Genomic DNA, 12,823 nt, shown 5'->3' with positions numbered 1-12,823 from the left:
CCCACTCACCGCGCGGGGCCCCTCCCCACTCACCGCGCGGGGCCCCGCCCCCATTCACCGCGCGGGGCTCCTCCCCACTCACCGCGTGGGGCCCCGCCCCCATTCACCGCGCGGGCTCCCGCCCCCACTCACCGCGCGGGGCCCCTCCCCACTCACCGCGCGGGGCCCCTCCCCACTCACCGCGCGGGGCCCCTCCCCACTCACCACGCGGGGCCCCTCCCCACTCACCGCGCGGGGCCCCGCCCCCACTCGCCGCGCGGGGCCCCTCCCCCACTAACATAGAACATAGAAAGCCACAGCACAAACAGGCCCTTCGGCCCACAAGTTGCGCCGATCACGTCCCCACCTCTAGGCCTATCTATAGCCCTCAATCCCATTAAATCCCATGTACTCATCCAGAAGTCTCTTAAAAGACCCCAACGAGTTTGCCTCCACCACCACCGACGTCAGCCGATTCCACTCACCCACCACCCTCTGAGTGAAAAACTTACCCCTGACATCTCCTCTGTACCTACCCCCCAGCACCTTAAACCTGTGTCCTCTCGTAGCAACCATTTCAGCCCTTGGAAATAGCCTCTGAGAGTCTACCCTATCCAGACCTCTCAACATCTTGTAAACCTCTATCAGGTCACCTCTCATCCTTCGTCTCTCCAGGGAGAAGAGACCAAGCTCCCTCAACCTATCCTCATAAGGCATGCCCCCCAATCCAGGCAACATCCTTGTAAATCTCCTCTGCACCCTTTCAATGGCTTCAACATCTTTCCTGTAATGAGGTGACCAGAACTGCGCGCAGTACTCCAAGTGGGGTCTAACCAGGGTCCTATAAAGCTGCAGCATTATCTCCCGACTCCTAAACTCAATCCCTCGATTAATGAAGGCTAGTACGCCGTACGCCTTCTTGACCGCATCCTCCACCTGCGAGGCCGATTTAAGAGTCCTATGGACCCGGACCCCAAGGTCCTTCTGATCCTCTACACTGCTAAGAATGGTACCCTTCATATTATACTGCTGCTTCATCCCATTGGATCTGCCAAAATGGATCACTACACACTTATCCGGGTTGAAGTCCATCTGCCACTTCTCCGCCCAGTCTTGCATTCTATCTATGTCTCGCTGCAACTTCTGACATCCCTCCAAACTATCCACAACACCACCTACCTTGGTGTCGTCAGCAAACTTACCAACCCATCCCTCCACTTCCTCATCCAGGTCATTTATGAAAATGACAAACAGCAAGGGTCCCAGAACAGATCCCTGGGGCACTCCACTGGTCACTGACCTCCATGCAGAGAAAGACCCCTCCACAGCCACTCTCTGCCTTCTGCAGGCAAGCCAGTTCTGGATCCACAAGGCAACAGCCCCTTGGATCCCATGCCCTCTCACTTTCTCAAGAAGTCTTGCATGGGGGACCTTATCGAACGCCTTGCTGAAGTCCATATAGACCACATCCACCGCTCTTCCTTCGTCAATGTGTTTGGTCACATTTTCAAAGAACTCAACCAGGCTCGTAAGGCACGACCTGCCCTTGACAAAGCCGTGCTGACTACTTTTGATCATACTAAACTTCTCTCGATGATCATAAATCCTGTCTCTCAGGATCCTCTCCATCAACTTACCAACCACTGAGGTTAGACTCACCGGTCGGTAATTTCCCGGGCTGTCCCTGTTCCCTTTCTTGAATATAGGGACCACATCTGCAATCCTCCAATCCTCCGGAACCTCTCCCGTCTCCATCGACGATGCAAAGATCATCGCCAAAGGCTCCGCAATCTCCTCCCTCGCCTCCCACAGTAACCTGGGGTACATCCCATCCGGTCCCGGCGACTTACCAACCTTGATGCCATTCAATAGTTCCAACACATCCTCTTTCTTTATGTCCACATGCTCGATCCTTTCTGTCCACCGCAAACCAGCAGTACAACCACCCAGATCCCTTTCCACCGTGAATACCGAGGTAAAGTATTCATTAAGCAGCTCCGCCATTTCTAACGGTTCCGCACAAACTTTTCCCCCTTCACCTTTTAAGGGTCCTATGCCTTCACATCTCATCCTTTTACTCTTGACATATTTGTAGAAAGCCTTGGGATTCTCCTTAATCTTACCCGCCAAGGCCTTCTCATGACCCCTTCTCGCTCTCCTAATTTCCTTCTTAAGCTCCTTCCTACATCCCGTATACTCCTCTAAATCCTTAACACCTCCTAGCTCTCTGAACCTTCTGTACGTCTCTCTTTTCTTCTTCACCAGGTTCATCACAACCTTCGTGCACCACGGTTCCCGTACCCTACCAACACCCCCCTGTCTCATCGGAACGTTGTCATGCAGAGCTCCAGACAAACATTCCTTGAAAATCCTCCACTTTCCTTCGGTACTTTTCCCCAAGAATGCCTCCTTCCAATTTACCCGTCTAATTTCCTCCCTGATGACACTGTATTTCCCTTTACTCCAGAGAAACACTGTCCTAGCCTGCCTGATCCTATCTCTTTCCAATGCTATCGTGAAGGAGATAGAATTATGATCGCTATCCCCAAGATGCTCACGCACCGAGAGATCCTCCACCTGTCCAGGTTCATTAGCCAGCACCAGATCAAGTACAGCCTCTCCTCTAGTAGGCTTATCCATATACTGTGTCAGGAAACTCTCCTGGACACACCTAACAAACTCCTCTCCATCCAAACCCCTAGCCCTAGGGATATTCCAATCTATGTTTGGGAAATTAAAATCTCCCATCACGACAACCGCACGGGGCCCCTCCCCACTCACCGCGCGGGGCCCCTCCCCCACTCACCGCGCGGGGCCCCTCCCCACTCACCGCGCGGGGCCCCGCCCCCACTCACCACGCGGGGCCACGCCCCCACTCACCGCGCGGGGCCCCGTCCCCATTCAACGCGCGGGGCCCCGCCCCCATTCACCGCGCGGGGCCCCGCCCCCATTCACCGCGCGGGGCACCGCCCCCACTCACCGCGCGGGGCCCGACTCACCGCTCGGGGCCCCGCCCCCACTCACCGCACGGGGCCCCGCCCCACTCACCGCGCGGGGCCCCTCCCCACTCACCGCGCGGGGCCTCTCCCCACTAACCGCGCAGGGCCCCTCCCCACTCACCGCACGGCCCCCTCCCCACTCACCGCGCGGGCCCCCTCCCCACTTACCGCGCAGGCCCCCTCCCCACTCACCGCGCGGGGCCCCGCCCCACTCACCGCGCGGGGCCCTTCCCCACTCACCGCGCGGGGCCCCTCCCCACTCACCGTGCGTGCCCCTCCCCACTCACCGCGCGGGGCCCCTCCCCACTCACCGCGCGGCCCCCCCCACTCACCGCACGCCCCCCCCCCCAGCCCCCCACAGCCCCCCCACTCACCGCGCGGCCCCCCCACTCACCGCACGGCCCCCCCCCCAGCCCCCCCCCACTCACCGCGCGGGGCCCCTCCCCACTCACCGCGGCGATGCAGAGTTTGCTGCAGAATAACTGGCTGTCCTCTCCCTTCACCCCAAGCTGCTCTGTCGCAGCTTCCTACCTTTCTACTCCTTTGCTGATTGTTCTGTTCACTGTGGCCATGAGTTGGTCCCGCTGGCCGCTCACATTGCTGTAGTTTCTGATAACACTCTTCATATCTCCTCAATCTGAGAGACACAACCTCCAGAGAAATTAGCCTGTGAGATACAGAGAAAGGAGCAACCATCACCCTCAGCGACAGAGTGGATCACCCGACACCCTCAGCGACAGAGTGGATCACCCAACACCCTCAGCGACAGAGTGGATCACCCAACACCCTCAGCGACAGAGTGGATCACCCAACACCCTCAGCGACAGAGTGGATCACCCAACACCCTCAGAGACAGAGTGGATCACCCAACACCCTCAGAGACAGAGTAGATCACCCAACACCCTCAGCGACAGAGTGGATCACCCAACACCCTCAGCGACAGAGTGGATCACCCAACACCCTCAGCGCCAGAGTGGATCACCCAACACCCTCAACGACAGAGTGGATCACCCAACACCCTCAGCGACAGAGTGGATCACCCAACACACTCAGAGACAGAGTGGATCACCCAACACCCTCAGCGACAGAGTGGATCACCCAACACCCTCAGCGACAGAGTGGATCACCCAACACCCTCAGAGACAGAGTGGATCACCCAACACCCTCAGCGACAGAGTGGATCACCCAACACCCTCAGCGACAGAGTGGATCACCCAACACCCTCAGCGACAGAGTGGATCACCCAACACCCTCAGCGACAGAGTGGATCACCCAACACCCTCAGAGACAGAGTAGATCACCCAACACCCTCAGCGGCAGAGTGGATCACCCAACACCCTCAGAGACAGAGTAGATCACCCAACACCCTCAGGGACAGAGTGGATCACCCATCACCCTCAGTGACAGAGTGGATCACCCAACACCCTCAGCGACAGAGTGGATCACCCAACACCCTCAGAGACAGAGTGGATCACCCAACACCCTCAGCGACAGAGTGGATCACCCAACACCCTCAGAGACAGAGTGGATCACCCAACACCCTCAGCGACAGAGTGGATCACCCAACACCCTCAGCGACAAAGTGGATCACCCAACACCCTCATAGACAGAGTGGATCACCCATCATCCTCAGCGACAGAGTGGATCACCCAACACCCTCAGAGACAGAGTGGATCACCCAACACCCTCAGCGACAGAGTGGATCACCCAACACCCTCAGAGACAGAGTGGATCACCCAACACCCTCAGCGACAGAGTGGATCACCCAACACCCTCAGAGACAGAGTGGATCACCCAACACCCTCAGCGACAGAGTGGATCACCCAACACCCTCAGCGACAGAGTGGATCACCCAACACCCTCAGCGACAGAGTGGATCACCCAACACCCTCAGCGACAGAGTGGATAACCCAACACCCTCAGCGACAGAGTGGATCACCCAACACCCTCAGCGACAGAGTGGATCACCCAACACCCTCAGCGACAGAGTGGATCACCCAACACCCCAGAGACAGAGTAGATCACCCATCACCCTCAGAGACAGAGTGGATCACCCAACACCCTCAGAGACAGAGTGGATCACCCAACACCCTCAGAGACATAGTAGATCACCCATCACCCTCAGAGACAGAGTGGATCACCCAACACCCTCAGAGACAGAGTGGATCACCCAACACCCTCAGCGACAGAGTGGATCACCCAACACCCTCAGAGACAGAGTGGATCACCCAACACCCTCAGCGACAGAGTGGATCACCCAACACCCTCAGCGACAGAGTGGATCACCCAACACCCTCAGAGACAGAGTAGATCACCCATCACCCTCAGAGACAGAGTGGATCACCCAACACCCTCAGAGACAGAGTGGATCACCCAACACCCTCAGAGACAGAGTGGATCACCCAATACCCACAGCAGCAGAGTGGATCATTCAACACCCACAGCAGCAGAGTGGATCACTCAAAGCCCACACCGGCAGAATGGATCACTCTTCTATCTCACTCTTGTTCTCACTCACTCTCAGTCACTCGGTCAAGTGTGTTAACCAGGGTTCAGGGTAAAAACATTCCTCTTAGAGTGAAGGGCAGGGCTGGCAGAAGTAGTGAACCCTGGATGACTCAGGATATTGAGGCCCTGGTCAAGAAGAGGAAAGAGGCACATGACATGCATAGGCAGCAGGGATCAAGTGAATCCCTTAAAGAGTATAGGGGGTGTAGGAGTAGAGTTAAGAGAGAAATCAGGAGGGCAAAATGGGGACACGAGATTGTTTTAGCAGATAAGGCAAAGGAGAATCCAAAGAGCTTCTACAAATACATAAAGGGCAAAAAAGTAACAAGGGAGAGAGTAGGGCCTCTTAAGGATCAACAAGGTCATCTGTGTACGGATCCACAAGCGATCCGCAAGATCCGAAATGAATATTTCTCATCGGTATTTACTGTTGAGAAAAGCATGGATGTTAGGGAACTTGGGGAAATAAATAGTGATGTCTTGAGGAGTGTACATATAACAGAAGGAGGTGCTGGAAGTCTTCAAGTGCATCAAGGTAGATAAATCCCCGGGACCTGATGAAGTGTATCCCAGGACATTGTGGGAGGCTAGGGAGGAAATTGCGGGTCCCCTAGCCGAGATATTTGAATCATCGATAGTCACGGGTGAGGTGCCTGAAGATTGGAGGGTGGCAAATGTTGTGCCTTTGTTTAAAAAGGGCTGCAGGGAAAAGCCTGGGAACTACAGGCCAGTGAGCCTCACATCTGTGGTGGGTAAGTTGTTGGAAGGTATTTTGAGAGACAGGATCTACAGGCATTTGGAGACGCAATGACTGATTAGGGACAGTCAGCATGGCTTTGTGAGTGGAAAATCATGTCTCTCAAATTTGATTGAGTTTTTTGAACAGGTAACCAAGAGGGTAGAACAAAGAACAAAGAACAAAGAACAGTACAGCACAGGAAACAGGCCCTTCGGCCCTCCAAGCCTGTGCCGCTCCTTGGTCCAACTAGACCAATCGTTTGTATCCCTCCATTCCCAGGCTGCTCATGTGACTATCCAGGTAAGTCTTAAACGATGTCAGCGTGCCTGCCTCCACCACCCTACTTGGCAGCGCATTCCAGGCCCCCACCACCCTCTGTGTAAAAAACGTCCCTCTGATGTCTGAGTTATACTTCGCCCCTCTCAGCTTGAGCCCGTGACCCCTCGTGATCGTCACCTCCGACCTGGGAAAAAGCTTCCCACTGTTCACCCTATCTATACCCTTCATAATCTTGTATACCTCTATTAGATCTCCCCTCATTCTCCGTCTTTCCAAGGAGAACAACCCCAGTCTACCCAATCTCTCCTCATAGCTAAGACCCTCCATACCAGGCAACATCCTGGTAAACCTTCTCTGCACTCTCTCCAATGCCTCCACGTCCTTCTGGTAGTGCGGCGACCAGAACTGGACGCAGTACTCCAAATGCGGCCTAACCAGCGTTCTATACAGCTGCATCATCAGACTCCAGCTTTTATACTCTATACCCCGTCCTATAAAGGCAAGCATACCATATGCCTTCTTCACCACCTTCTCCACCTGTGTTGCCACCTTCAAGGATTTGTGGACTTGCACACCTAGGTCCCTCTGTGTTTCTATACTCCTGATGACTCTGCCATTTATTGTATAACTCCTCCCTACATTATTTCTTCCAAAATGCATCACTTCGCATTTATCCGGATTAAATTCCATCTGCCACCTCTCCGCCCAATTTTCCAGCCTATCTATATCATTTTCCAGCCTATCTATAGGGCAGTGCAGTTGATGTTGTCTACATGGACTTTCGCAAGGCCTTTGACAAGGTACCACATGATAGTTGTTGCATAAGGTTAAATCTCACAGGATCCAGGGTGAGATAGCCAAATGGATACAAAATTGGCTTCTTGACAGAAGCCAGAGGGTGGTTGTAGAGGGTTGTTTTTCAAACTGGAGGCCTGTGACCAGTGGTGTGCCTCAGGGATTGGTGCTGGGTCCATAGTTATTTGTCATTTATATTAATGATTTGGATGAGAATTTAGTAGGCATGGTTAGTAAGTTTGCAGATGACACCAAGATTGGTGGCATAGTGGACAGTGGAGAAGGTTATCTAGGATTGCAACGGGATCTTGATCAATTGGGCCAGTGGGCTGACGAATGGCAGATGGAGTTTAATTTAGACAAATGCGAGGTGATGCATTTTGGTAGATTGAACCAGGGCAGGACTTACTCAGTTAATGGTAGGGGGTTGGAGACAGTTACAGAACAAAGAGATCTAGGGGTACAGGTTCGTAGCTCATTGAAAGTGGAGTCACAGGTGGACAGAGTGGTGAAGAAGGCATTCAGCATACTTGGTTTCATCGGTCAGAACATTGAATACAGAAGTTGGGACGTCTTGTTGAAGTTGAACAAGACATAGAACATAGAAAAGCTACAGCACAAACAGGCCCTTCGGCCCACAAGTTGCGCCGAACATGTCCCTACCTACTAGGCTTACCTACAACCCTCTATGTTACTAACTTCCGTGAACTTATCCAAAAGTCTCTTAAAAGACCCTATCAAATCCGCCTCCACCACCACGACCGGCAGCCGGTTCCACGCACCCACCACCCTCTGAGTGAAAAACTTACCCCGACCATCTCCTCTGTACCTACTCCCCAGCACCCAAAACCTGTGACCTCTTGTGGCAACCATTTCAGCCCTGGGTAAAAGCCTCTGAGAATCCACTCTATCAATACCTCTCAACATCTTATACACCTCTATCAGGTCACCTCTCATCCATCGCTTCTCCAAGGAGACAAGACCTAGCTCTCTCAAACTATCCTCACAAGGCATGCCACCTAATCCAGGCAACATCCTTGCAAATCTCCTCGGCACCCTTTCTATGGCTTCCACATCCTTTCTGTAATGAGGTGCCCAGAACTGGGCACAGTACTCCAGCTGGGGTTTGATCAGGGTCCTATAGAACATAGAAAAACTACAGCACAAACAGGCCCTTCGGCCCACAAGTTGTGCCGAACACATCCCTACCTTCTAGACCTACCTATAACCCTCCATCCTACGCTCCATGTACTCATCCAGGAGTCTCTTAAAAGACCCTATTGAGTTCGCCCCCACCACCACTGACGGCAGCCGATTCCACTCGCCCACCACCCTCTGTGTGAAAAACTTACCCCTAACATCTCCCCTGTACCTACCCCCCAGCACCTTAAACCTGTGTCCTCTCGTAGCAGACATTTCCACCCTGGGAAAAAGCCTCTGAGAATCCACCCGATCTATGCCTTTCAACATCTTATACACCTCTATTAGGTCTCCTCTCATCCTTCGTCTCTCCAAGGAGAAAAGACCAAGCTCCCTCAGCCTATCCTCATAAGGCATGCCACTCAATCCAGGCAACATCCTTGTAAATCTCCTCTCCACCCTTTCAATCTTTTCCACATCCTTCCTATAGTGAGGCGACCAGAACTGAGCACAGTACTCCAAGTGGGGTCTGACGAGGGTCTTATATAGCTGCATCATTATCCCCGGACTCCGAAACTCAATCCCTCGATTGATAAAGGCCAGCACACCATACGCCTTCTTAACCACCTCCTCCACCTGCGGGGCCGATTTCAGAGTCCTATGGACCCGGACCCCAAGGTCCTTCTGATCCTCTACAGTACTAAGAGTCTTTCCCTTTATATTGTACTCCTTCATCCCATTTGACCTACCAAAATGGACCACGGCGCATTTATCTGGATTGAAGTCCATCTGCCACTTCTCCGCCCAGTCTTGCATCCTATCTATGTCCCTCTGTAACTTCTGACATCCCTCCAGACTATCCACAACCCCACCAACCTTCGTGTAGTCGGCAAACTTACCAACCCATCCCTCCGCTTCCTCATCCAGGTCATTTATGAAAATGACAAACAGCAAGGGTCCCAGAACAGATCCCTGGGGCACACCACTGGTGACCGACCTCCATTTAGAAAAAGACCCATCTATACCCACTCTCTGCCTCCTTTGGGCAAGCCAGTTCTGGATCCACCGGGCAGCAGCCCCTTGGATTCCATGCCCTGTCACTCTTTCTAGAAGCCTTGCATGGGGGACCTTATCGAACGCCTTGCTAAAATCCATGTAAACCACATCTACCGCCTTCCCTTCGTCAATGTGTTTAGTCACATTTTCGAAGAACTCCACCAGGCTCGTAAGGCACGATTTGCCTTTGACAAAGCCATGCTGAGTATTCTTGAGCATACTAAACCTCTCTAAATGCTCATATATCCTGTCCCTCAGGATCTTCTCCATCAGCTTACCAACCACTGAGGTTAGACTCACCGGTCGGTAATTTCCTGGGCTATCCCTATTCCCCTTCTTGAAAATAGGAACCACATCCGCAATCCTCCGGCACCTCTCCCGTCTCCATCGACGACGCAAAGATCACCGCCAGTGGCTCTGCAATCTCTTCCCTCGCCTCCCACAGTAACCTGGGGTACATCCCATCCGGACCCGGCGACTTATCTATCTTGATGCCATTCAAAGATTCCAGCACAACCTCTTTCTTAAAGTCCACATACTCAATCCTTTCAGTCCACCGCACACCCGCAGTACATCCACCCAGGTCCTTCTCCTCTGTGAAAACCAAGGCAAAATACTCATTAAGCACCCCTGCCATTTCTACTGGTTCCGTACAGATTTTCCCGCCTTCACCTTTTATAGGCCCTATTCCGTCACGTCTCATCCTTTTACTCTTCACATATTTATAGAACGCCTTAGGGTTTTCCTTAATCCTACCTGCCAGGGCCTTCTCGTGACCCCTTCTAGCTCTCCTAATTTCCTTCTTTAGTCCCTTCCTACAAGCCGTATACTCTTCTAGATCCCTATCTTCACCAAACTCTCTGAGCCTTTTGTACGCTTTCCTTTTCTTCTCGACTAGGTCCCGCATAGCTTTCGTGCACCACGGTTCCTTTAACCGACAAACACCTCCCTGTCTGCTCGGAACGTTGTCCTATACAGCTGCAGCATTATCTCCCAATTTCCAAACTCAATTCCTCTATTGATGAAGGCCAGTATTCCATACGCCTTCTTAACCACAGCCTCTATCTGCGACGCTGCTTTGAGCGTCCTATGAACCCGGACCCCAAGATCCTTCTGATCTTCCACACTGCCAAGCGTCTTACCCTTAATATTATATTCTTTCATCCCATTTGACCTGCCAAAATGAACCACCACACACTTATCTGGGTTGAAGTCCATCTGCCACTTCTCCGCCCAGTCTTGCATCTTATCTATGTCTCGTTGCAACTGCTGACATCCCTCTACACTATCCACAACCCCACCAACCTTTGTGTCATCAGCAAACTTGCCAACCCATCCTTCCACTTCCTCATCCAGGTCATTTATAAAAATCACAAACAGCAAGGGTCCCAGAACAGATCCCTGGGACACCCCACTGGTGACCGACCTCCACTCTGAAAAAGATCCATCTACAACCACTCTTTGCCTTCTCTGGGCAAGCCAGTTCTGAATCCACAAGGCAATGTCCCCTTGTATCCCACGCCCCTTCACTTTCTCAATAAGCCTTGCATGGGGCACCTTATCAAACGCCTTGCTGAAATCCATATAAACTACATCTACCGCTCTTCTCTCGTCTATGTGTCTAGTTACATCTTCAAAAAATTCAATTAGGCTCGTAAGGCATGATCTGCCTTGGACAAAGCCATGCTGGCTATTTCTGATCATACTATTCCTCTCCAGTTGTTCATAAATCCTGTCTCTCAGGATCTTCTCCATCAACTTACCAACCATTGAGGTTAGACTCACCGGTCTATAATTTCCCGGGCTATCTCTTCTCCCTTTCTTGAATAACGGAACCACATCCGCCATCCTCCAATCCTCCGGAACCTCTCCCGTCTCCATTGATGACGCAAAGATCATCGCCAGAGGCTCTGCAATCTCTTCCCTCGCCTCCCACAGTAACCTGGGGTGCATCCCATCCGGACCCGGCGATTTATCTAACTTGATGCTTTTCAAAAGCTCCAACACATCCTCTTTCCTAATGTCAATCTTCTCAGTCCACTGCAAGTCTGCACTGCAACTACCAAGATCCTTTTCCACTGTGAATACTGAAGCAAAGTATTCATTGAGTACCTCTGCTATTTCTACTGGTTCTATACTGACTTTCCCACCGTCACATTTGATAGGTCCTACTCCTTCACATCTTATCTTCTTGCTCTTAACATACTTGTAGAATGTCTTGGGGTTTTCCTTTATCCTGTCTGCCAAGGCCTTCTCATGACCCCTTCTTGCTCTTCTAATTTCCCTCTTAAGTTCCTTCCTACTAGTCGTATACTCTTCTAGATTTCTAACATTACCTAGCTCCCTGAACCTTTTGTCGGCTTTTCTTTTCTTCTTGACTAAATTCGTTCCAGCTTTCATGCACCATGGTTACTGTAACCTACCATAACTCCCCTGTCTCATTGGAACGTTGCTGTGTAGAGCTCCAGACAAATTTTCCTTGAAAATTTGCCACATTTCTTCTGTACATTTCCCTGAGCAAACCTCCTTCCAATTTATGCCTCTAATTTCCTGCCTAATTGCCTCATAATTGCCCTTACTCCAAATAAACACTTTCCTAGCTTGACTGATCCTATCTCTCTCCAATGCTAATGTAAAGGAGATAGAGTTATGATCACTATCCCCAAAATGCTCTCCCACTGAGAGATCTGACACCTGCCCAGGTTCATTCCCTAATACCAAATCAAGTACAGCTTCTCCTCTTGTAGGCTTATCCACATACTGTGTCAGGAAGCCCTCCTGAACACACCTAACAAACTCCTCCCCATCTAAACCCCTTACCCTAGGGATATTCCAATCGATATTTGGGAAATTAAAATCTCCCATCACGACCACTCTGTTATTATCACATCTCTCCAGGATCTGCTTCCCAATCTGCTCCTCCACATCCCTGCTACTATTGGGTGGCCTATAGAAAACACCCAGTAAAGTTATTGATCCCTTCCTGTTGCGAACCTCCACCCACAGAGATTCCGTAGACAATGAGGGCGTAGAAGGATGGGTTAGTAAATTTGCGGATGACACTAAAGTCGGTGGAGTTGTAGACAGTGCGGGGGGGAAGTGGCAGGTTACAGAGGGACATAGATAGGCTGCAGAGCTGGGCTGAGAGGTGGCAAATGGAGTTTAATGCGGAAAAGTGCGAAGTGATTCACTTTGGAAGGAGTAACAGGAATACAGAGTACTGGGCTAATGGTAAGATACTTGGTAGTGTGGATGAACAGAGGGATCTGGGTGTCCATGTGCATAGATCCCTGAAAGTTGGCACCCAGGTTGATAGGGTTGTTAAGAA

The 12,823-nt window shown here is 51.8% G+C and overlaps 1 protein-coding gene across 2 annotated transcripts in view; it reads right to left on the bottom strand.

The window, feature by feature from the left end:
* LOC144504518 (uncharacterized) overlaps positions 1-12,823 on the bottom strand; it is a 152,700-nt gene that overhangs the window by 21,310 nt on the left and 118,567 nt on the right. For both annotated transcript variants that reach the window (XM_078229917.1, XM_078229927.1), the window contains exon 10: positions 3,510-3,645. In XM_078229917.1, coding sequence (XP_078086043.1) covers positions 3,510-3,645 — 136 coding nt within the window. The remainder of the gene's footprint in view (positions 1-3,509; positions 3,646-12,823) is intronic.

This window comes from Mustelus asterias, chromosome 2 (genome assembly GCF_964213995.1).
Source record: "Mustelus asterias chromosome 2, sMusAst1.hap1.1, whole genome shotgun sequence".
In the NCBI taxonomy this organism is placed as follows: Eukaryota; Metazoa; Chordata; class Chondrichthyes; order Carcharhiniformes; family Triakidae; genus Mustelus; species Mustelus asterias.
This window is presented reverse-complemented; position numbering and strand designations above follow the sequence as displayed.